Source organism: Hemicordylus capensis, chromosome 2, assembly GCF_027244095.1.
Source record: "Hemicordylus capensis ecotype Gifberg chromosome 2, rHemCap1.1.pri, whole genome shotgun sequence".
Classification (NCBI taxonomy): Eukaryota; Metazoa; Chordata; class Lepidosauria; order Squamata; family Cordylidae; genus Hemicordylus; species Hemicordylus capensis.
The window spans coordinates 427,671,649-427,697,750 of record NC_069658.1 but is presented as its reverse complement, the minus strand read 5'-3'; the positions used below and the strand labels follow the sequence as shown (position 1 = coordinate 427,697,750).

Here is a 26,102-nt window from a genome sequence, read left to right as displayed (position 1 = left end):
CATTCATTCATTCAATTTTTATACCACCCTTCCAGGAAGGCTCAGGGTGGTTTACATCAAAACAAAACCATTAAAATCAGTTAATGATTAAAACAGAAATTATAAAACAGTGTAAAACAATAATAATTAACAATTAAAACATCTTAAAATGGCAATTAAACAATTAGAACAATTAAAAAACCCTGAAAACCAGGTTACAACATTAAAATCTATTAAAACAATATTAATTAAAAGCCTGGGTGAACAGGTGCATCTTTAAAGAGTTTTTTAAAAGCTGTCAGAGAGCGGGAGGCACTTATTTCATTAGGGAGCACATTCCAAAGCCTTGGGGCAGCAGCGGAGAAGGTCCATCCCTGAGTAGCCGCCAGATGAGCTGGTGGCAACTGTAGACGGACCTCTCCTAATAATCTCAATGGGCAGTGGGGAAGAAGACATTCTCTTAAGTACCCAGGCTTTAGAGTTTTATAGGTTCTAACCAGCACTTTGTATTCTGTCCAGAAACATATCGGCAGCCAGTGTAACCCCTTCAGTATGGGAGTAATATGGTCCCTCTGAGATGATCCAGAGACCAACCTGGCTGCCGCATTCTGGACCAACTGTAGTTTCCGGTCTACATACAAGGGTAGCCCTATATAGAGCGCAATCCAGTCTGGAGGTTACCGGCAGATGTACCACTGTTTTGAGGTTGTTCATCTCAAGAAATGGACGCAGCTGACATATCAGCCAAAGCTGATAGAAGGCACTTCTGCCCACTGCCTCAACCTGGGACACCAGGGAGAGGCTTGGATCCAGAAGCACCCCTAGACTGCATACCTTCTGGGGAAGTGTGACCCCATCCAGAACAGGCAGATCAAAATTGTCTCTTGAGTTTCGACCCCTCACAATGAGTACCTCCGTCTTATCTGGATTCAGTCTCAGTTTGTTATCCCTCATCCAGCCTATCACCAACTCCAGACAGGCATTTAGGGAGGTTATGCCCTCTCCTGATGATTCTGTCATGGAGAAATAGATTTGGGCTATTTAAGATTTGTGCTATTTACCTTAAGCTCTATGCTTGGGGGCGGGGGGGGGGAGGGCCAATTCACATGTCCATAAAATAAAGGGTAGGAGGCAAAATACCCAGGAATCCACAGGAATCCCTCCAGCCTAGGTTCTTCAAACTAGGGTAAACCAGATTCTGTAACCAGGTCTAAACAAAGGTAGGAGAAAAAGAGAGCCTTCCTACTCTGCTCTTATGGTTGTGTGGATCCACTCACCTATCATGCAGCTCTTGGGGCAGAGCAGCCATTGGAACAATAGAGAACTGTGGCTAGAGGGTCTCCAACCATGTAGGTGCCACTCTGCAAAGCACACTATGATCCAGTCTCTGCAACCATTTCAGCAGGTCTGGGTCTGCCTCCTGTTCCTCAGTGTCCAATCAAAGGGTAGTTGCTGATATGAGACTTTCCCCTTCTGCTGGCAGCTCAAAGCATGCTTGGAAAGCAGAGGGACCAGGGGAACCTCCATGGTAGCATGGGGCTTAGCTCTTGATTTGATCAATCAACTCCCCGGCTACTTTATCCATGGGTGTCCTGGGTTTGGTGACCCAAACAGATGTTCTGATCATCTGTGACTGCTATAGGCTGCTATGAAATTACGGTCTCAACTTTAGGAGCTGTTTTACTGTTTTTAAAGTAATCTATCCTGGATGCTTGTACACTGCTTTATTGTGTGTTATTACTATTTGTGTATATTAGTTATATTTTGTTATTCTGATTTTTATCTCTTGGCTGGCCAACGGCTGTAATAAAAACTGATTGATTGACTGCTAGAGAAGGAGTGTGCCACCTTGTGGGTGGCACATTGACACATGTTTCCCTGTATACTTTCTTAGGATTGGGCTCTAAAACTGTTAATCAGCTTTGCAGAGGGTTTGTTATCACAATTTACAAGCATATCTTTTAAACAGAATCTCACTGCTGGCCTTGCCTACATACAGCACAACATGACAGGAGTAGGAAGACTCTGTCACCTTTGTTCCCCACACATCCTTTCACCCATGTGGTTGCTGCCTCAACACTTTCTGTGCTGGTGACATCCAGAATGGTGGTTTTCAGGCGCTCTGAGGTGGCCTTCTCCAGCTGCTCTGCCCCCTTCTGGGTAAAACAAGCTGCCAACACCCGCATGCCCTGAATATCCAACTGCCTGGCCAGCTGGTTCCCAAAGCCAGAGTCACAACCAGTGATGAAGACATATCTCTCTGTCAGGTTGTCCACCGTCTGTCTCTCCCGGTACCATCGGCGAAGGAAGTAAAGCCCCACTAGGGCAGCCAGGTACAGCCACATGGCTAAAAGCTGCAAGGCAGAAAGAAACAAGCAGAGTGTAAGAGCTGGGACAACTACAAGTCCATCAGCTTGTGAAAACAGAATTTGAATTTCCACTCAGCCACAAAGTTCACTAGGTGACTTTGGGCCAGTCACTACCTCCCAGCTAAACTACTGCATAGAACTGTTGCCAGGATGAAGTATAGGTGCAGGAGGGGAAATGAACACCTGGAAAGCAAAGTAGGGCAAAAATGGCAATACATTAACAAATGGTGTTCTAGCAAGCTGATCCAAATCCAATGACCATACCATGCTCTCTTTGCATACAGAGATTTTTACTAATTGAGGGCCAAAGGGAATGTGTCATAGGCACTTTGCAGATTAAACCTTACCACAGTGTCACTACAGATCTGCAAATTGTGCTTCCATCTTGCCTGTGTTATCAACATTGCAGTCCCTGCCCTGTGCTGTCTGCAAGGTGCCATTCACATTCCCGATGCCTTGTTTCAGATTTTATCCTTGCGTTTTAGTCCTGCAACATTGTTAAAAATGTGGGAATTCTCTTTGGTAGAGATTTTATCCTTGCGTTTTAGTCCTGCAACATTGTTAAAAATGTGGGAATTCTCTTTGGTAGAGAAACCCCTTTTTCATCATAGCAGAGTGCACAGAGGCACAAGACAACGGATTAAGTTAGGCATGCATGTATGCTGAGAGTAAAGTAACTTGGAGCCAGTTCATAGTTTCAAATCAATATATATGGCATTTATTAGATAACTCCATTCTAGATAGGAAAGTGAGGAGTTAGGATCTCTAATCTAGCTAGCTAGCTGGATGCAGATGGATTCTGCATCTCTGCACACATGGTGCAGGGAGAGGAGCTTGCTTGCATGTTGCAAGGTAGAAAGAACAGGAAGAGAAGGGAGGAAGTGACCCTGAGATTAGCAATCTACATTCCAAAGGGATAGTTTTAGAGCAATAGAGAAGGGATGATCAATGTCTTGACCCTCTAGCCCTCTGACTCACTAGTCTGTCCTCCTTTGTCACTGAGACAAGAGACAGAGCAAAGTCCTTCACTTCCAACAAAAAATATAGCTGTATTTTTTCCATTTTAGGGTGTTTGGGGCAAACTAAAAAAGACTGCTCCCTCTGCTGGTGGATTTGCACAAGTCCCTTTAATTCTGTTATCAATTCGCATTTTACGGTGGTTGTAGCCTGTAATCTGGAAAGCGCCATGGGTAGGCATCCTGACAAAACTTACTTGAGGAAGTCCCATTGAAATCGAAAGGACAGGGTTAGGCATGCCTAACTTGCTGTTCAATTTCCATGGGATTTTTGTGAATACATTTGGTCAGGATGTCAGCTACTGTCTCCTGCATGTGTTTTCCCTTTTATAACTACTGTTGGGGTTGGGTGGCGTGGAGAGCAGAGCAGAGCAGAGCCAGACTGAGACTGTGCTGCGAGTGGAAGAGGGCGTTTGTCTTTTTTAACTGCTGCTATTTTCCTACTGAAAACCACAACCACCACTATTCTGTGGTTATTTGCTGTAATGGCTCCTTTGGAGGCAAACCTCAACACACTGTTTTTTGTGGCAAGGGGTGAGATTTTCAGCACAGACAAAGCTTCTCTCCATGAATGCCATGGTACTGATCCAAACCAGCCCTCCCTCAGTAGCTGCTTTGTTTGTTTTTTCCCTTGGGGACACACACACACAAATGCAGGACATTTTCCAATTTAGTCTGAAGTCAACTCATACATATAATGCCCAAAGTCAGAATAAAACATACTAATTGGCAAACTGAAACATGCAAGGGCGGGGGGGCTCCATTTGTTTGATCAATGTTCTTGATTCATTCTGAGTGCCAGAATTTGTTTTCTTAACACAAAATTTGGGTTTCCTATATTTGCACAATTAGGTTTTCTGTTGTTGCTGTGAAGCAGAGTATTAAGAACTTGGGAAACAGATACCTACAGATGAATTCCCTCAGAACTAACCTGACCTCTTCTCACTATAGGTGGAGGATCAAACGTTAGATTACATTTTTATATTTAAGAAACTCCCTGGAAATAGAAAAAAAAATAGCACATCAGAGAGAAGCTAGGCTGAACCTTTCTCTCTGGCATGCTTGTTCTCTATGTGCTGGAAAGCTTTTGAAGTATCTTACAGTGCTCACATATAGTATCCCATAAGACAGTATAAGGGCGATGAAATACGCATTTCTACACGTCAAATCTTTTTTCAATGACCTTCTTTAACGCACAATTGCAAGTTACAAGTTTAAAAACATTAAAAGCTTAACTAAACCACAGATGTAGTAAAATAGCAAATGTTTTGATGTAAGACAACATCCTCAGTGCTATACAAAGATGGCTGAGTCTTATTCTTAAATACAAATCCACACCATGATTCAGGTAAAGAACTGAAGGCAATCAACTAATCCTGTGCAGCTCCCAATATAACATAAAAGGAAAACAGTGGGAGGAGGAGGAAGTGTTCTTTTCAAATGCAAACCAGGGCAAACCCTGCTTAGCAAAGGGAACAATTCATGCTTCCTACCACACGACCAGGTCTCCTCCATGACCCCTGAAAATTTGTCCCTAGTGGTTGCACAAAGGTTACAGAGTGCTTCACAGGAGCATAGGAAGCTGCCTTATACCAAGTCAGACTATTGGTCCATTTAGCTCTGTATTGTCTACGCAGACTGGCAGCAGCTTCTCCAAAATTACAATCGAACACAAAAGAGGTATTACTTAAAATGAGATGCGGAGGGGGGAGGAATCTGAATACTAATGATGTATGTGGTGCAGGATCAAAATACCTTAAGGATATGTAGTAAACAAAACCACCACCATGAAACTATTAATGTACAAATTTTATCAAAACTATTTATGTAGTATTCGGTAAGTCAGAGCAGCATGTGGCAAAGGTGCACAAAAATTACAGCATGAAATATAATTTGTAGCACTAAAAGTTTCCAAGTTCTTTATCAGCACAGGTGGACTATTACATCAAGTAGAAGAAAATTAAAGTTAAATAAGGTTTCAAGAATATTTCTGTTTCTAAAATATTTTGTTTCTAAAAAACAAAAACAATGCATCACTAAATAGAAGAACTTATATAGAAAATGCATTCCAGTTTATAACAAAATCATTATATATATGATAACATCTCACTGAACAGTTGAAAGTCCTTTTTAAATTCAAGATCTGGGGGAAATGGCATACGATTTTTGTTCCATTATATTCCCCCCTCATATCGATTTGTAGTCATCCTAATTTTCTCTCTCTGATACCTTATTATTATGAGCCATAGGATATTATTATTATTATTATTATTATTTCTTGTTTATACAGTCAGAGAGGTGTTATTGACTGGTTTGTTTTATCCGCGTGGGCGGGCGAGGTGCGTGAAAAATTCCTGATGCTATTTATGACCAAATATATCCTCTGCTATAAATAACCAAACATTCATAACTTATAATTTGGTTGAGCAAGAAAATGGCTCTCAGTCCTCAATGTGACCAATTTGCTGTCCTCTTACAAACGGAAAGTTTAGATGCTGGGGCAGAAGGATTGGGGTAGAGGGAACAGGCAGAAGGCTTGGGGGGAGGGGAGTAGGAGCAACCGGTGGTGGCCGCAGACTCTAGCGATTGAGTGAGACAGGTAGCGGGGGAGCGGCAGCGCAGGCGAGAGAGGCACGCGGGGGAGCGGCAGCGCGGGCGGGCGAGGCGCGTGGGGGGAGCGGCAGCGCGGGCGGGCAAGGTGCGTGGGGGGAGCGGCAGCGCGGGCGGGCAAGGTGCGTGGGGGGAGCGGCAGCGTGGGCGAGCGATGCACACGGGGGAGCAGCAGCGCGGGCGGGCGAGGCACGCGGGGGAGCGGCAGCGCGGGCGAGGTGCACGGGGGAGAGACAGCATGAGCGAGGCACGCGGGGGAGAGTCAACGCGAGCGAGAGAGCTGTTGTGGGGGGGAGACAGAGCGAGTGAGAGAGCTGTGGGAGGACCAGCCAAACAAATTCTCCCAACTAACCCCAAAAAGGAAGTGAACTACCGCACAGATGCTCTGTGCGGGTTCAGCTAGTTTTTATTATTATTTCTTGTTTATACAGTCAGAGAGGTGTTATTGACTGGTTTGTTTTATCCAGACATCGAGTCCTTCCCAAGGACCTGGGATGGCTGAATTTTATTGTCAATGTTGTTGCTGTTATAGATATCGTCGCGGAATATAGGCTGTTCCCAGTGAAGCTGCTTTTTGTAATTGGCTGATGGTAATTTCTGTGGCCCCTATGGTGTTGAGGTACTCTTCAAGGTCTTTGGGAACTGCACCCAGGGCGCCAATTACCACTGGGATTATTTTGGTCTTTTTCTGCCACAGCCTTTCAATTTCAATTTGTAGATCTTTGTATTTGGTGATTTTTTTCTATTTCTTTTTCTTCTATTCTGCTATCCCCTGGCATTGCTATGTCGATTATTTTGACTTGTTTTTCTTTCTTCTTGACTACAGTTATATCTGGTGTATTGTGTGGCAGATGTTTGTCTGTTTGTAGTCGGAAGTCCCATAATATTTTTACATCTTCATTTTCTTCAACTTTTTCAATTTTATGGTCCCACCAATGTTTGGCTACAGGTAGCTTGTATTTTTTGCAGATGTTCCAGTGTATCATCCCTGCTACCTTGTCATGCCTTTGTTTGGAGTCAGTCTGTGTGATCTTTTTATAACAGCTGATTAGGTGGTCCACGGTTTTATCTGTTTCTTTACAAAGGCGGCACTTGCTGTTTGTTGTTGACTTTTTGACTTTTGCTCTTATTGCATTTGTTCTTATTGCCTGTTCTTGTGCAGCCAGTATTAAACCCTCTGTTTCTTTCTTCAAGTTGCCATTCTTAAGCCATTTCCAGGTCTTGGTGATGTCTGATTTTCCACTTATATTGTGCAAATATTGACCATGCAGGGGCTTATTTCTCCATTTTTCTGCTCGGTTCTTGACTTATTCTTTCTTGTAGGCCTGCTTTGTTTCATTGGTGTTGAATAGTTTCGCATTATTGACCATTTGAAGTGCATCTTCTTCACTGTCCTTGATATATTCTTCAAGGCCTCTTTTCTCCTCCTCTACTGTTTGATGGACTTGCAGCATTCCTCTTCCACCTGAGCTGTGAGGGAGGTATAGCCTATCTACATCACTGCGGGGGTGCAGAGCATGATTGATGGTCATGATTTTCCTGGTCTTACGATGCAGCACCTCTAGCTCTGCCTAGGTCCAGTCTATTATTCCTGCAGTGTATCTGATAACAGGTATAGCCCAGGTGTTTATGGCTTGTATGGTGTTCCCTCCATTGAGTTTGGACTTATATATCTGAATGTTTTTGCTGACACCAGTTGTTTCTAAACATTTTAGTATCCATGAGTGAGGCAATGAATCGAAGGCTTTCTTGTAGTCAATCCATGCAACACTTAGATTTGTTTTTCTCCTCTTGCAATTTTCTAAAATCATTTTGTCAATCAGCAGCTGATCTTTTGTGCCTCTGGTGTTCGGGCAATTTCCTTTCTGTTCAACTTCTTCTTCTTCTTCTTTTTATTATTATTATTATTATTTTATTATTATTATTTTATTATTACATTCATATCCCCCTCTTCCTCCAAGGAGCCCACAGCGGTGTACTACATACTTCAGTTTCTCTTTCACAAAAACCCTGTGAAGTAGGCTAGTCTGAGAGATAAGTGACTGGCCCAGTGATATGAGACAAGTGATATGAGACAACTAGACTTCTGTTATTTGGATAAACCCATTGACTTGAATTCTGCACGAGAGAAACTCATGAGTATGCCTTACTCCTGGCTGAATTTCCTTCAGTTTAAGTATTATTTCTCATCCAGATATAATAAAGCAAGCAAGAAGAGAACTAAGTTTGAAACATTAGTACTAGATGTTTCAGAGTCCTCCAAACCTTAGTTCTAAGTTGTATGGTATTATAACAAATCAAATGACCAATCCTTTAATTGACCTTGAGTGAGAAGGGGAAATGATTTACAACAGACTATTAGATCTGGAATGGAATAAGATATGGAAATGGCAACCAGTTGCATCAACCTCAGCCTGAATTAAAGAGAACCTTTTCCATAGGTGGTATGTGACCCCTTCCAAATCAGTTTGTATCAACAAGAGTATTTTCCCTCTCTGTTGGAATGGTTTGTGGGTCAAGGGGAACATATTTTCACTTATGGTCATCCTGTCCTTGTGGGTTTCCCCCCCCTTTTGGTCAGAGATTTTCTCAGAGATGAGTAAAATCACAAAGCAGAGGCTAAGTTTGAGTCCGCAGTTGGCATTACTAAATATATTTTCAGGGGTTAACTCAAAGTTGTCATCTAAGAATTTGATAGCATTTATGTTAACAGCCACCAAGTTCTCTATTGCACAACATTAGGGAAATAAAACTATGACCTTTGATACTTGGCATCAGCACTAGTAGCGTATAGCTATATCGGAAAAACTATCCCATATTATTCATTTTCAATTGGGTCAGGATAACCCCCTTTTTTAAAGGACATGGTTTGATTTTATTTACCAATCAGGAAAACTTTGCTCATTCTCCACCTTCCAATCACATAAGTATCTGGAAAGATTGTTAAATGAAGCTGTTGTGTGTTTGAGTAGAAACTAGAGCCTTCGTGATTTGCTGAAAGGGATATAACTGCTATATGTGACGCTCGTTGTTCTATTATAGACAACAGTTTGTTTTAATAAAAATAAAGGAATTAGAGGTGGAAATAACATCCCACTGAAAAAAATACATAAATCATACCTTAAGGATGATCACCTTCATGTATATACACTTTATAAAAACCAAAGCAAAACTTGCACAGAGATTATTCAAGTAAGTCTTACAACTGCAAAAAATAAAAAATTCCTGATGCTATTTATGACCAAATATATCCTCTGCTATAAATAACCAAACATTCATAACTTACAATTTGGTTGAGCAAGAAAATGGCTCTCAGTCCTCAATGTGACCAATTTGCTGTCCTCTTACAAACCAAAGTTTAGAATTCAGTTGCACCAGCTGTGTTGCAATAAGCCCGGTGATAGCTTTTCTTAAAGCAACAGTGCATACATAAGTCATTCAAAGCAACTCTCAGTCCATTCTGTCATTGAGATCTGAAGGAAATGAATTGGCTGTTAAGAAATCCATCTTGCTTCCTTATGATATAAACGTTTTTGGGCATTCCTTCCTTGTGGTTTGTTTTGTTAGTGAGCAGTGGTGGAGCCACCATTGTGTAAATGGGTTTGAAGAACCAGGACCACCACCCCTCAAGGACCACATGTCATGCCCCAGCCATACCTCTGCGTCTAATTTCAGATGCAGGGCATTATTTTGCTCGCAAATGGGGCTGTGCGGTCCCATCTATGAGCAAAATCTGGCTAACACTTTTAAAGGCAGGGAGAGTTGCTCCCGGCCTCGCTGTGAATGTGGCGCTGGTCAGCTTTTGCTCGTAAACAGGGCTGCGCAGCCCTGTGTGTAAGCGAAAACAGTGCTGTGTCCACAGCATGGCCAGGAGCGACTCTCCCTGCCTTTAAAAGGTTCTTCCTTTAAAAGGCAGGGAGAGCTGCTCCGGCTGCAGAGCAAATGCAGTGCTGGCCAGACTTTGCTTGCAAACGGGGCCACACAGCCCCATTTGTGAGCTAAGCCATGCCCCCTGCATCTGATGTAAGATGCAGGGGGTGGGGCTTAACCACATGCCCTGCATCTGACATCAGAAGTGTCTGATGCAGGGGGCGGGGCTAGGGCCACAGCAGCAGGCTGAACCCGGGCTGCCGCTGGTCTCCCTCTGCCCCTGTTTGTGAGATAGTGTTTTGGCAAGAAATGGATAGCTGTGTGTGTAATACTTCTTGATGACTGCTGTGATTCGTTGAAATAGCTGTCTCTACTGCTGTTTTTGGCTAAACATTTTGGCCATTTGTGCTTTGTTTCAAGCTGGAAACAAGATGCAAAATCCATTTCGTGCACATTCCTAGTTGATAGTGGCTAGAATGGTGATAGCTAAGAATTGGAAGCATGGAATATTATTTATTTATTTATTTATTTATTTATTTAAATTTTATATCCCGCTCTTCCTCCAAGGAGCCCAGAGCGGTGTACTACATACTTGAGTTTCTCTTTCCCAACAACCCTGTGAAGTAGGTTAGGCAGCGAGAGAAGTGCCTGGCCCAGAGTCACCCAGCAAGTGTCATGGCTGAATGGGGATTTGAATTTGGGTCTCCCCGGTCCTAGTCCAGCACTAAACAAAACAACTAACCATGAAACTATTAATATACAAATTCTATCAAAAATATTTATGTAGTATTCCACCAAATTTCATTAAGCCAATCTAACATTATGTCTTTGCACATCCACCCTTTCTCATTAGCACGAATAACAACATTCGAAGGAAAATTGCCTTTTCAGATAGATTTCCAATAAAAAATTAGCAATGGTTTTTGTTTGTCGCCATTTGTGGCACAGGCTAATAGGCATGTGAAAGATGTCTTCTCATTTCCAGTTGTCACTATGGAAACTGTTTTTTCTCCTTTTTCATTCACAGTCCTATTCAGGAGTCTTTAATCCACTCCTTTGGAGGTTTTTCTCCAAATCAGGCCAAGCTGTAACATCACTTCTCCTTGCACAATTTCAGCATACTTGCCAGGCAATCTTTTTCTGATTTCCACCTACGAAAGCAGCATTCATCCACTTCAAATTCATGGGTTGCAGCTCTATTTCTGATCTGTTTAGCTCTTAGCACAACTCTCAGCTTGAAACTAGCAGTGTAGCTCTTATGCCGCTTGGGAGCCATTTCCTCCCATGAAAACGCCACTAGAAATCCCACCCGGAAATCTCTCGTAAACGCCGCATCGGCGGGAGCACTTTTCCAGCTTGCACCCCAATTCTCACATAAACACCACATTGGTGTAAATGCCGCAGGCAGCAAAAAACAACTTTTAAAAAATGTACCTGCCGCAGCGTTTCTACTGAAAATTACGGTATATGTGACCAATTTGCTTTTGTTTTACAAACTGAAGGTTTGGAATTCAAATCCTAAAATCATGCCTTATATAGTACAATTACTCAAAGTATTTTGCTGTCCACCACTCATGCCCTCCAACTGTTTTGACTATAAATGCCTCCCCCCATGAGAGTACCTTCTCTTGCACTTCCCTTGCATGCCACCTTCCATGCCTCATGCTCAAGCCATCGTGGAAGAAAAGGACACCATCTGGATCACAGGTAGTTATGAACAATGGGTGTTTCTGTCTCTTTCTCTAAAAAACCTTTCACCCCATACTTCTGTCCCCCTCCCTCAGCAACGCTATGTGGTGAATGTGTATTAGGGGCAACCTAGGGTATTACTGGAGAGAGTCTGCTAACCCACTTACAGGAAGACTGTTTTCAGCTAATTTACTAGGTGCTAATTCTTGCTTAATAACCCTCTTCTCTCATTCTGCACTCCTATTACCCCTTTAAAAAAGAAACTCTTTGTTCTCAAGGCACATGTCTATGTTCTTTTGTCTCCTTCCTGAGCATCCATACCGAGATCAACTTTGAACAACAAATATTTATGTACCACTTTTCAACAAAAGTATCCAAAGCAATTTACATAGAGAAATAATAAGTAAGTAAGTTAGTAAGTAAGTAAGTAAGATGGATCCCTGTCCCCGAAGGGCTCACAATCTAAAGCGAAACATAAGATACACACTAGAAACGGTCACTGGAGGTACTGTGCTGGGGGGGGGGGTAGGCCCAGTTACTCTCCCCCTGCTGAATAAAAAGAATCACCATGTTTAAAAGGTGCTTCATAGCCCAGTTTGCAGGGTCTAACTTTCCTTAACACTTTAAGGAAATGAGAGTGGATTCAATGACAAACATTGAATCCACTCTCACTTGCTACCAGAGAATCTACTCCCAGAACACCTCAGAAACAACAAAACCCAGTGCCCCATGGGCTTGGGGTTGGCACCCTATGTGCACTACACCACCACTCACTCTGGGCCACCCTGGTGCCCCCTAAGTGGAGTTATGGGGCTGCTGAAATCCCCATTATTCCCTATTGTGAAAAAGCTTAAAGACACACAAAATTCATAAATTCTTTAAAAATCACCCCTTTCACCAATTCATTTGAAATCGGGATGGTAGCAGGCACCTATTGGAGCACTACCACCAGACCCACTCTTCTGCCCCTGAAACCCCTTTTCTGCTCTGAATCTGCCCTAAAGACATGTCATCTACAAAAATTCACCCTTTTGCCCAATTCCTTTGAAATCTGGGTGGTAGCTTCCTTGCATCCATTGAGCACTAACACCCACCACAACCCACTCTGGGCCACCCTGGTACCACCCCCACCCCTCGGGGAGTTATAACTAAGGCTGATGAAATCTTCATTATTCCATGGGGGGGGATGCTTACAGATGCATAAACTTCAAAAATCATTTAAAAATCAGCCCTTTGTAGTAGCTTCCTTGCACCCATTGGGCACTACCACTCACCACAACCCACTCTGGGCCACCCTGGTGCCCCCCCCACATGTATATATAAGGCTGCTGAAATCCCCATTATTCCCTATGGGGGAAAGCTTAAAGATACACCAAAAATTCTTTAAAAATCACCCCTTTGCCCAATTTCTTTGAAATCTGGGTGGTAGCTTCCTTGCACCCATTGGGCACTACCACTCACCACAACCCACTCTGGGACACCCTGGTGCCCCCCATGTGGATATATAAGGCTGCTGATATACCCATTATTCCCTATGGGAAAAGGCTTAAAGATGTATCAACTTCAAAAATTCTTTTAAAATCACTCCTTTGCCCAATTTCTTTGAAATTTGGGTGGTAGCTTCCACCCATTGGGCACTACCATCCACCCCACCCTTTTGCCCCCAGGACCCCTTTTTTGCCCTGAATCAATTCGGATTCATATTCGGAAAATTCGGGTACAAATTGAATCTGGGATGATTCGGGAGTGGGGGGCAGATTCAGACCCCAAACAAATTGAGGGTGATTCAATTTGGGTACAAATCAAATGAAAAAATCGATTCGTGCACATCCCTAGTTCAGTCTGGGTGGCTAAATGTTTCCTGCCAGATTCCCTATTAAAACCATTCAACATGGGCTAGGCATATAAAGCTGTTCTCATTATCCCCACTGCCAGAGGCGTAACTGGGGAGAGGCAGGCAGGGCACGTGCCCTGGGCACCACTTGAGGGGGGCGCAAATATGCCCCGGTGCCCCCCCCCGCCCTGCCATGCCCCCCCCCCCAAATCTAGCTACCATCATCGGGTGAGCACTCTCGGCTCCAGGCCGGGCGCAGCACTGCCTGTGCTGCCATTGGCTCGCTGTGCTGCCATTGGCTTCCTGTCCTGGTGGCACTCCCCCTCGCGCTTGTGCGAGATCTCTGTCCACTCTCCCGCCACTCACATCCGTGCACTGCTGCACACTGGCAAGAGCTGTGCAGAGTGCTGGGGAGGATCGAGGAGGAAGCAGGAAGATCCAGGCTCAGCAAGGACAGCAGCAAGCAGCAGCATGCCTTGTTGCTTCTTGAAACGGTGTCTGTCTTCTTGACCTTCTTCAATAAAGTCTAAAGCATCAAGGTGTGTGTCTGTGTTTTTGTTTTTGTTTAAAAAAATATTTAAATTTACAGGGGGAGGAGAGTTGAGGAACGGTTGGGGCAGGCGGGCCTGGGGCGTGTGTGCTGGCTTCTTCTTGGGGCTGCCTCCCTCAGCGTCAGCAGGGTGTCTTGGGGGTGGGGGGGGCACGGGCGGCTTAGTAGAACTTACTCTCCAGTAAGTGTGCATAAGACTGTAGCCTTCTATTTGTGGGAGAATTGCTATCAGCTATGGGCTTTTTTTGGTGCAGTGGAGACAACCTTTCTGACCCCACCCACTCTTAATTTGAAGGGAAATTGGCATTTTTTCCCTAATACCTAACCTATAAAAAGCTACATCACAACGGGAGAGGACTTACAAAAACAAAACGCTCGCATTCTGTTGGTCGGTACTATTTTTTTTAAAGGTTGATTTTTTTCCAGGTAAAAGAGGTTATTAGAAAGCGTGGCCACCAGCCATGGGGAGAAAAGGGAGAAAAATCGAGTGTTTGGGGTATAGAAGATTGGCGACACTTCCAGCTCTTGCTCAGGAGTAGTCCTTTATTTTATGTGGGAAAGGGAAAATAATTCTGCCTAGGGTGACTTTGTGCTGGATGTCCGAAAATGTGGTGGAAAGAATTTGCAATGTGCAACTGGGTTTTATGCATGCTTACTTGGAAGTAAGTTCTATCAAGTTTAGTAGGGCTTACTCTCAAGTAAATGTGCATAAGACTGTGGAGGGGGCAGGATGCCGGGCTTCCCTTTCTTCTCCCTGTGCTGCTCTGCTCAGTCTGGTCTGCTGAGCTCTGTGCTCTCAAGAAGTGGGGGGAGGGTGCCAGCCAAGGCTCCCTTCCCTTTCAGGTTTCCCTTCCATTCCTTCTCCCTGTTCTGCTTCCATCAGAGGTGGGGGCGCGGTGGAGCAGCAACTGTTTTGTGCAAGAAACTTCTCCCCCCACCCCCATCTCTTCTTCCATTGCACTGCTTGATTTCACTCCTTTCCTGGAGGAATTGTCTCTCTCTGCATTGGAGGTTCTTCAGACACGTGTGCTTTGTAATGGGGCTGGTGGTGGTATGTGTAAATGGGCTGCTTGCAGATGCAGATCTCTTCCTATCCCTCCTCCCTTCCCTTTCCCCCAGTTTGGTTGAGATTTGTCGCTTTGAAATGAAATGAAAGGGTGTGCATCCTTTGGGCAGATGGGAAACACACAGTGTCTTGTCTTTTCTGCTTGCAAAATCCCTCCACCCTTAGGAGAGTGAGTTGGTGCCAGTGTGCATTTTTGCACATGTGTGAGAGAGGGAGCTATTTAGGGACAAATATCTCCCCTGGGGTTGGAAAAGAAAGAAAGAAGGACTCCCGTGCTGCTGCCGAGGTTAGAGTTAGGGTGTGTGTGTGTGTGTGTGTGTGTGTGTGTGTGTGTGTATATGTGTTCTTCCTCCTACCCCACATGCTTGAATTGCTCTCTGTGTGTGAAATTTCTCTCAGTGTGCTCTCTCTCTCTCTCTCTCTCTCTCAGATTTCCTTCCCCCTATGCTTGAGTTGCTCTTTGTGTGTGTGTTCTTCCTCCTAACCCACATGCTTGAATTGTTCTCTGTATGTGAGATTTTTCTGTGTGTGTGCAGTTTCTCTCTCTCTTAGATTTCCTTCCCACTATGCTTGAGTTGCTCTCTGTGTGTGTGTGTTTTTTTCTTCTTCTTCCTACCCCACATGCTTGAATTGCTGTGTGTGAGAGAGATTTCTCTCAGTGTGTGTGTGTGGTTTCTCTCTCTCTCTCTCTCTCTCTCTCAGATTTCCTTCTACCTATGCTTGAGTTGCAGTGTGTGTGCGTTCGTCCTCCTACCCCACATGCTTGAATTGCTCTCTGTGTGAGAGATTTATCTCAGTGTGTGTGGTTTCTCTCTCTCTCTTTCTTTCAGTTATCTGAAAGATGGGTGTCAGATGTTTGGACAGGAGTGCAATTTCAGTGCTTGCCCTAGGCGCTATTTTCCCTAGATATGCCCCTGCCCACTGCTTCTGACCACATTCTTCCATTGGGGTTTCCTATTCATAATTCAGTGTGTATTGTGATGTCAAGCTGGTCAATGTCCAGACTCCATTCTTCCCTCCCGCCTTTTTCCAATTTGGGGTACTGGTGTTACATTGGTGGTGAGCACAGGCACAAAACGCAATTTGGAAGCAACAGTATGCTACATTAAGTTCTTGTCTATGAAGAGACAACTGACTTCCAACTCTGGTTGTGTCTTTCTATGGATTGTCTGGAAGTGAAATTCACCATCTATCTTTCCCTGATACCTGAAGCATGCATTTGCAAAAATATATGGGTGGCTGTGTAGGAGTGTGCATGCTTGGGACATCAACATAGATTACTTCACATATGGCGTATATACAGACCAGGGTTCTATATCATTTAATTACCCATCTCCTTGTTGCAAGCAAAACTTTCCTCTTTAAATTATCTGTGACAAGACTTGGATGATTATTTTGCCTTGTATTACAATCAGTAACTTTCAGATTATGCCATGGTTTTAAGAGCTGTTTCTCTATCAATTTTAATCTGTTGAGTTGCGCAGCAAAGGGCAATTATTTCTTAATTAATTGAGTAATTTGGTAATTACCAAAATATCTTACTTGCCTCGTAGGATCTCAAAAGAAGATAATGCTTAATGAAAGTTGAGGTATAGTTATTGAGGTATAGTTATTGAGGTATAGTTATTGAGGTATAGTTATACTTCTTCCCTCTTTCTCTTTGGTGTAAATTTGGAGAGAGATGTTAACAGTGATAGTGATTAGGCTTGTGCATTTTGATTCGGGTACAAAAACATTTTGTGCCTGAAAATGGCAATTTGGGAGGTTTTGTAACCAAAACAAAATCAAGAGTTAAAAAACAGAGATTTTTATTTCCAAATTGAAATAACTGTGTTTCGGAGAGAATGCTTTGTTCTTTGGAAAAGCGTTGCAATTGAAATTGACTTCTCTGACTCTCTCCACTCCAGCTGAGGCACTGAGTGATTAGCAGAAGATAAAATATGCAAAAAGCTGTTGAGCATGAATAGTTTAGTTAAGAGTTGTACTCAGTGTGATTGAAATGCAAACTGACCTTGCAAAGGGATTTGGAAGACAGCATTTTGAGACAGAAATACCCAAATATCTTTGGGAGCTCAATGCAATTCCAAAGCTCTTGTTAAAAGCCACAGTATAAATTGTGTGGAGAAGCTTTTCAAGAAGCTGGTTAGGAAAGTTTTGAAATTACACAGGTGTTTCTTTCCAAAGGTTTAGAAGGAATCTCTTGACTTGTTCAGGGCTCTTTTGAAGAGCTATTTTGTTTTTCTTCTGATTTTTATGAGTTATAGTGGTGTCTAAGTTTTGATGACCAAGTTGAGCAGTCTAATGTAATTTAGGCCACAATGTAATTTGGTGGAACATGATGTCTAAGCCAGTGGTTCACAACTTTTGCCATTGCAGGGTCAGGTCATCCACATGGGACTACAGGAGACAAAAGGAGGGGGGTGGGGAATACCCCTGTCAATCTATTGACATCTGCAGGAATCTTAGTTGTTTCTCTCTTTCTTGTAACCATGATCCATGGTTTTGCACTTTCTTAAATGCAGTGATGATAAATCTCAACAATTCTGAACAGTAGGCTGATTTGTTTGGGCTATGGCTCACTCCAGTTCAGTTAAATGAACATTTGAAGCTGTTCCGTAGTATCAAGGCAGTTCATTGGTCTATCTTGCTAACTCAAGTGACCTGTGGTCACTGTTCCATGGGGAGGGAGTGGTTTTATTGCAAGATTGCTTGAATCCACAAATAGGTTGTGCTGCTGTTCTAGTGCCACAGGGACAGGCTCACACACGCTGCAAAATTCTCAAATAACTGTGCCAAAAAATTGTTGTTCATCATTCTCTTCACTCTTTCAACTTGTTTATGTGGGGCTTCAGGGGCAAAACAGTGGGTTGGGTGGCAGTGCCCCAAGGGTGGTGCACCCAGATTCCAAATAGGGCAAAGGGCTGATTTCTTAGGAATCTTTGAGGTTTACAGCAGCAGGGGGAAAGATGAAAGCATTTTTCCTATACATGCTTTTTATCATAATCTGCTTCGCCTTCTTTCATGTAAAGCCCCATCTCCAACCATTCAGTCACCACCTGTGCTTCTTTAGCAGGATGCATCATGAGGGCAACCAAATCAGTCTGCCTTCCAAACACTGGCCACCTTCAGATGTAATGTGGAACCGCAGGTACAATGGACCCACAGTTCCGCACCCCTCCCCATGTGCTCCCATCCGCCTTCGGACGTAATTGTGAGCTCCGTCTCTGCAGTCTCTCTGACTGCAGAGAGAAGGGGGAACTGGCTGATGGGGCTTCTTGCTTTAATGAAGGACAGAGCCATCAGCCAAAAGCAGCCCTAGCAAGGGAGATTCCTCCCACAAGTCCAGTTGCAGAAGGAGGAGACTGCAGTGCCGGCATTCAGATGTAATGCTGGCACCATGGAACCAGAGGTCCAGGCAACAGAACTTACTACAAACTGAAGGTACAAAAGACAGTTCAGGGAGGGAAACCATGGATCTATTTCTTTACAGAACTGTGGTTGCCCGCATTTAGACATACAGTTTATGAAACTGGAGGTCTCATCACCTCCAGGTTTCATGTTATGTGCGAATGTCGCCAGTGACATAGCTAGTTTATTCCAGAGCCTGGACTTCATGTCTTACGGGGCAATTGTGAGAGCCATTTTCTCTCCTCACCACCATTTGCTTCCCTGTGCCTCCTCAAGTGCTGCCTAGCCTGCCCTGCACAGTCCATGCCTGCAGCTGTGGCCACCTGTAGCAGCCTTCTAAAAGCCCCAATAGGGGATTGCTAAATGTTCAAAATTTAAATATTAATGAGCAAAGGGCTAATAAGCATGCTCACCTTTGTTTCTGGAAGGTGGGCGGTGCTTGTACCACCCTGAGAACTAGTCCGATAAGGATAAGGCTGATGGACTGCTTAGGCAGCCAACAGAATGGCCAGAGGGGGAAGACTTTTTGATTCATGGTGTCAATTGAAGACAATCATCTGGAGTGCACCAAAGTCCGGAGTGCTCTGGACGGGCCAGCTCAGGGAAGCAGCTATGGGCTGATCCAAAAGGTAATTGCATTTTAACTTGACAAAGATACTACTACACGCCTGCTGCTTCCTCCCCCACCAGGTCCGTCTGGAGCGCTCCAAAGTCTGGAGAGCTCTGGACGGCCCGGCTGGGAGAGGCAGCAGCAGGCTGTTCTCCAGGCAGCATATTTGCTCCACCGCCCACTGCTTCCTCCCCCGCCAGGCTATTGTGACCCATGCAGAGGAGAAGAGAGCAGGGAGAGAGTGACTGCTAATAAAAGGAGCAAAAACTAAAACAAACATTCTCTTTGATAGGTTTCCTAAATTGCTCCCCTTTCCCCACTTAAATCCCACAAAATCAGCCAAACTCCATGTATTCAGCTTTGATTGCTATACAAGATGTGCTCCAGGCTTGAGAAAAGGTCTGGCTCTTGCTACTCCTTCTTTCTCTCTCTCCTTTTCCAAAAATCATGTTGCCTCCAAGCTGGAGTGGTCAGCCATAGCAAACACATTTCAGTGCAGTCCTCTCCTTGCATTTTGGGTTTATCTTCTTGTTTCCTTCCCTGCCCACCCACCCCACATGGCCTGTACTGTCATCTTGCCTTGGATAGTGTTACCAAGTCTTGTCTGTCAGCTATTAGCAATAACTTCCCTTTTGACTAAACACCCACTTGGGTTCAAAGAACAGAAAAGCTACCTTTGGAACTATTTGGTCAGAATAAGTAGTGAAAACTTCTATGGTAAAATGGGCTCAGGACTTTGGTTATAATATTGACTTGGAGAAATGGGGAAAGCTATGGATAAAAGACATGAAATATACTGCCTGTTCTAGTTTAAAGGAAAATAATCTCAAGATGATGTACAGATGGCACTTAACTCCCAAGAAGTTGGCCTTAATCTACAAGAACATGTCAAATAAATGTTGGAAGTATAAAAAAGAGGAGGGTTCCTATATACATTTACGGTGGACTTGTAAAAAGTCTAAAGGCTATTGGAATTTAATTTATAATGAGCTCAAAAAAGTGTTTAAAATGACTTTTCCCAAGAGCCAAGAAACAATACTATTAGGTATTGACAACAATGCATTGCCGAGGAAATAATGGGTCCTCTTTGTGTATCTGACAGCAGCAGCAAGACTGACATTTGCTCACAAATGGAAAGACAGTCATTGCCCGAGTAAAGAGGATTGGATACTTAAAGTATTAGAATTGGCAGAAATGGCAAAATTAACAGCATTATTAAGAAATAAACTTGAAGTATTTAAAAGGGATTGGGACCCTCTTCTTGTTTATCTAAAAACACATTATAAAATGGATTTTTATCAGGCCTTCGAGGGGTAATAACAAATGCTTTAAAAATGTCCCAGAGTTGATTTCTGTATGATTTATCGGGGGGAGAATGATGAAACTACAGGCAAGACCTGGATATTGTTACTGACACTTGTTTCAATGATGAGATGGAAGTCCTTATGTGCTCTTTCTCCTTTTTCTGTTTGTATGTTTGTTTGTTTGTTTGTTTTATTTGTGCTTTCCTTTTTGTGTTGTGGAAAAATGGAATAATTTTTTTTTTAATTGGAAAAAGTTGGAAATGTAGTCAGGAGGTCCTGGAAGCCAAATTTAGGCTGATCAGTAGCATATTGGAGTCCAGGACCCTCAAGTGACAAGTGATGATGTTCTAAACTGCCTGGAAAAACTGAAAACTAGCAAATCACCAGGGCCGGGTGGCATCCATCCTCAAAGATGATGGATCATAAAGGATGGATTCCTTCAAGAATCCTCAAAGAACTCAAATGTGAAATTGCCGACCTCCTTGCTAAAATATATAACTTATCCCTACAATCAGGCTCTGTACCAGAGGACTGGACAGTAGCCAATGTAACACTGATGTTCATAAAGAGATCGGGGGTGATCTGGGAAATTACAGGCCGGTTAGCTTAACATCCATTGCCGGAAAATTGATGGAAGGCATCCTCAAGGATAAAATTGTAAAGCACATAGAAGAACAGGCCCTGCTGGCAGGGAACCAGCATGGCTTCTGCAAAGAAAAATCGTGCCTCACAAACCTTTTGGAGTTCTTTGAGAGTGTCAAGTGATCCAGTTGACATAGTATACCTGGAATTCCAAAAAGCGTTTGACAAAGTTCCTCATCAAAGACTCCTGAGAAAACTTAGCAGTCACGGCATAAGGGAACAAGTACATGTGTGGATTGCTAAATGGTTGAAAGACAGGAAACAGAGGGTAGGTATAAATGGAGAGTTTTCACAATGGAGGGAAGTAAGAAGTGGAGTCCCCCAGGGATCTATACTGGGACCGGTGCTTTTTAATTTATTCATAAATGATCTAGAGCTAGGGGTAAGCAGCAAGGTGGCCAAATTTGCAGATGATACCAAACTCTTTTGGGTAGTGAAATCCAAAAGAGATTGTGAGGAGCTCCAAAATGATCTCTCCAAACTGGGGAAGAGGGTGGCAAAATGGCAAATGTGGTTCAATGTTGGCAAGTGTAAAGTGATGCACATTGGGACAAAAAAACCCAACTTCAAGTATATGTTGATGGGAACTGAACTGACGGTGACTGACCAGGAGAGGGATCCATCCTGGGGTCATGGTGGACAGCTCATTGAAAGTGTCGACTCAATGTGCGGCAGCTGTGGAAAAGGCCAATTCAATGCTAGGGATCATTAGAAAGGGGATTGGAAACAAAACTGCTAATATTATAATGCCCTTATACAAAACTATGGTGCGACCACACTTGGAGTACTGCGTACAATTCTGGTCACCACATCTTAAAAAGGACATTGTTGAACTGGAGAAGGTACAGAAGAGGGCAACCAAGATGATCAGGGGCCTATAGCTCTTTTCTTATGAGGCAAGACTACAACACCTGGGGCTTTTTAGTTTAGAAAAAAGACTACTGCGAGGAGACATAATAGAGGTCTATAAAATCATGCATGGTGTGGAGAAAGTGGAGAGAGAAAAATTATTTTCCCTCTCAAATAACACTAGAACCAGGGGTCACTCCATGAAATTGATTGCCAGGAGGTCTAGGACCAACAAACAGAAGTACTTTTTCACACAACGCGTGATCCACTTATGGAACTCTCTGCCACAGGATGTGGTGACAGCCAATAACCTGGATGGCTTTAAGATGGGTTTGGATGACTTCATGGATGAGAGGTCTATCAATGGCTACTAGTCGGAGGGCTGTGGGCCACCTCCAGCCTCAAAGGCAGGATGCCTCTTAGTACCAGTTGCAGTGGAGTAACAGCAGGAGAGAAGGCACGCCCTCAACTCCCGTCTGTGGCTTTCAGTGGCATCTGGTGGGCCACTGTGTGAAACAGGATGCTGGACTATATGGACCTTGGGCCTGATCCAGCAGGGCTGTTCTTATGACATCATACATTAGCTCTGATTTTGATGAGCAACAGTCTCCAATCACTGCCATCTAGAATCTGTCTAAAAAGTAGGAGCGGAGCCACTGAAAAACAATGCCTCCCACCCCCAACACTCTCAGATGTTCCAGAAGGATACCATGGTTGACAGTATTGAAAGCCTCCGAGAGGTCCAAAAGGACCAACAGAGTCACACTTCCTCTGTCAATTCCCAATTGGAGATCATCCATCTGGCCAACCAAGGCAGTCTCCACCCCATAGCCCGCCCGAAAACCAGTTTGAAATGGGTCTTGATAAATCATTTTCCTCCACGACCTTCTGAAACTGAGAGGCCACCACTCTCTCAATTACCTTGCCCAGCCATGGGAGGTTGGAGACAGGCCTATAGTTGCTCAACTCTGAGGAATCTAATCCAGGCTTCTTTAAAATAGATCTAATAATTGGCTCCTTAAGACAAGGAAACATCACCCCAAGCAGCTTGTCCACATCCTCAGGAGTCACAAACTGAAACCAATCCAGCCAAACCACATAAGAGGAGTTGCTGGACACCTCCAATTCAGACACTGCAGCAATTGTGGAGTCTTCATCTAAGTGGGCCTGAATACGAGATATTTTATCTGCAAAAAAACTCATTAAACACATCACAGCGGGAAACTGATGGCTCCAAATTAGGATGCGGGGGGCACATACTAGCCCCCTCGCAGCTCTGAACAACTCCGCTGGATGTGATCTCGCAGATGCAATATGGGCAGAAAAGAACTGCTTCTTTGCCTCACATATTTCCTGAACATAGGACCCCTGTGACCTGAGCATAGATCTTTAGATGTGCTCTATGTCATAATTTGTCGGATTCGAATTGAGTCTTTCTCCACTTGTGCTCCAGTCGCTTACCTTGCTCCTTCTTCCCCCGTAGTTCTTCTGTATACCAAGGGGCCAATTTCAAAGCAGATCTCAGGGGACGCTTAGGAACAATCGTGTCTACTGCCCTGGTGAGCATGTTATTCCAGTTCTCCACCAGGGCATCAACAGGATCATTGACAAAGCAAATATTAAATCCCACCAAGATTTTTTTGAATCCTATTGGATCCAATAACCTCTTCAGGAGGACCATTCTAATAGGCCCCTCACCCCTGCAGAGGTGGAAAGTGGTTGTAAATCTAACTTTAACCAGATGGTGGTCCGTCCATGACAATGGAGGAATCAAAGGACTCCCCACCCACTGAACACCGTCCTGATCAGAGCAAAAGACCAAACCAAGTGTGTGACCTGCAATGTGCATCAGGTCCAGAGACCCCTTGGGATAGGCCCATAGTTGTCATGGCCGCTATGAACTCCTGAGCAGCTCTGGACAAGTTCGTCTCAAAATGAACATTGAAGTCTCCCAGTACCAAAAGTCTGGGAGACTCCAACACAAGTTCCATGACCATGGATGATCTCCAATTGGGAATTGACAGAGGGAGTGTGACTCTGTTGGTCTTTTTGGATCTCTCGGTGGCTTTTGATGCTATTGACCATAGTATCCTTCTGTAACGTCTGAGGGGATTCAGGGTGGGAGGCACTGCTTTGCAGTAGTTCCGCTCCTACCTCATGGGCAGATTCCAGATGATGTCACTTGGTTCAAAACAAGAGCTCCAGTTTGGAGTCCCACAAGGCTCCATACTGTCTCCAGTGCTTTTTAACATCTACATGAAACTGTTGGGTGAGCTCATCAGAGGATTTGGTATAGGGTATTATCAATATGCTGATGACACCCACATCTATTTCTCCATGTCAACATCATCGGGGAAGGCATAACCCCCGTAAATGCCTGCCTGAGACTGAATCCAGATAAGACAGAGGTACTTATTGTGCGGGGTCAAAACTCAGGAGACGATTATGATCTGCCGGTTCTAGATGGGGTCACGCTTCACCAGAAGGAACAGGTACACAATCTGGGGGTGCTTCTGGATCTGATCCTCTCCTTGGTGTCCCAGGTTGAGGTGGTGGCCAGAGGTGCCTTCTATCAGCTTCAGCTGATACGCCAGCTGTGTCAATTTCTTGAGATGAACAACCTCAAAACAGTGGTACATCTGCTGGTAACCTCTAGGCTGGATTACTGCAATGCACTCTATGTGGAGGGCTGTGTTTGTACGTAGTCTGGAAACTACAGTTGGTTCAGAACATAGCAGCCAGGTTAGTCTCCGGGTCATCTAGCAGAGACCATATTACTCCTGTGTTGAAGGAATTGCACTGACTGCCGATATGTTTCTGGGCAAAATACAAGGTGCTGGTCATCACCTATAAAGCCCTAAACAGCTTAGGCCCTCGGTATTTAAGAGAACGTCTTCTTCACCATGAGCCCCACCGCCTGCTAAGATCATCTGGAGAGGTCTGCCAGCAGCTGCAGCCAAATCATCTGGCAGCTACTCGGGAACGAGCCTTCTCCATTGCAGAAACTGGACTTTGGAATGCACTCCTTGTTGAAATAAGAGCCTCCCCACCACCACTCGGCAAAATGGCGCCTTGAAGTAAGGTCTGCAAAGACCTTTCTCTCTCCCACGGTCTATAAATTTTCAGCTGACAAGATTGAATACAGAAGGAAGAGCTGGTTCCCCTCGGCTTGGGGGTAGCCTGGAAGCTTTTAGGGTCTGATAAAGATCTTGGAAGTTTTTTGGGCGATCCCAGAAGGGAGAACTTGCATTTCAAGAGGTTTGCCTGCTGTAATCTGACTCACTTTTCCCCCGTCTCTTGAGCTCCTCTTTCCATCTTCATTTGACCCTTCTTAATTAAGATCTAATTAGAGACATCAACATAGACTTAATTACTCACTTCCAAACAACTTTTTTTAATACTCCCAGTGACTTTGATTCTTTGGCTTCTGGTTCTTTATCTGAATGCCTAATTGCAGTAATTCTGTAATAAAGGACCACAGTGACAGATTCATGACTATTTTATAGTCTATTTTATATGACTATTTTATATATTTTATATGACTATTTTATATATTTTATAGTCTCGTTTAGTCTAATTTCTATTTAGTCTATATCTCGTTTAGTCTAGTCTATTTTATATGACTATTTTATAGTCTCGTTTCACTCCCTGTGAAGGTTTGGCATTCTGCCCTCCTGTTTTTTCTTTCAAAAGCTTTGGATAGTTGCCGCTCACCGGTTGTTCTGGTTTTTCCTTTCCTTTTTGGTTTATTTCCCTGCATTAGCTTGATTATTTCTGGTTGAATATTGATTGGAGTCAGTTAGTGGGAGTCTGTGGGTCTATTTACATTTGACAAGTAAATAATTAACAGCTTTCAAGATGTAGGCAAACTGAGTCAATAGCTCCTGCAAATTTGCAGAGTAATTGGGGCTCCTTTCTGTACTTTGTTGTTTCTTTCACATTATAATATAGACTTCACCCAGACTTCAAAGGGCTCAATGCAAATACATTGAGGGATGAGGGACGGCCCCAAGCTCTGCCAATAATATGGAGGGAAATGTGTCCTATAGGGAACAAGCGATATTTGCTTCCAAAATGGGACATCCCGTATAATACAGGATTGTTGGCAACACTAGCTCTGAACCTGCAAATATATCCACCCCACCCCCCAAAAGCATGGTGATGGGGAGTGGATTTAGGTCAGGGAATCCGCACTGGGCCTGGAGTTAAACCCTTTTCATGCCTCAGAAGCAAGCCATATCCACTTCCACAGCAGTCCTTTAAAAAGGCAAGAATCATCCGGAGTTTCAGCCATCATGGAACGCCA

At 43.8% G+C, this 26,102-nt stretch overlaps 1 protein-coding gene and 1 long non-coding RNA gene across 5 annotated transcripts in view; one reads left to right on the top strand and one right to left on the bottom strand.

Annotated features, from left to right (window-relative positions):
* The window catches only part of LOC128346635 (uncharacterized), a 74,486-nt gene that overhangs the window by 27,632 nt on the left and 20,752 nt on the right, over window positions 1-26,102 (top strand). The window lies entirely within an intron of this gene.
* The window catches only part of LOC128346634 (17-beta-hydroxysteroid dehydrogenase type 6-like), a 41,626-nt gene that overhangs the window by 15,046 nt on the left and 478 nt on the right, over window positions 1-26,102 (bottom strand). The window contains exons 1-2 of one of the 4 annotated variants that reach the window (XM_053300127.1): window positions 9,261-9,410; window positions 2,012-2,333 (exon numbers count right to left, since the gene is read on the bottom strand). In XM_053300127.1, the coding sequence (XP_053156102.1) occupies window positions 2,012-2,324 (313 nt within the window). In that variant the 5' untranslated portion in view covers window positions 2,325-2,333; window positions 9,261-9,410. Of the gene's footprint in view, window positions 1-2,011; window positions 2,334-5,779; window positions 5,842-9,094; window positions 9,232-9,260; window positions 9,411-26,102 lie in introns of those variants that run through there. The other 3 variants (XM_053300126.1, XM_053300129.1, XM_053300128.1) reach the window with 3 other exon arrangements.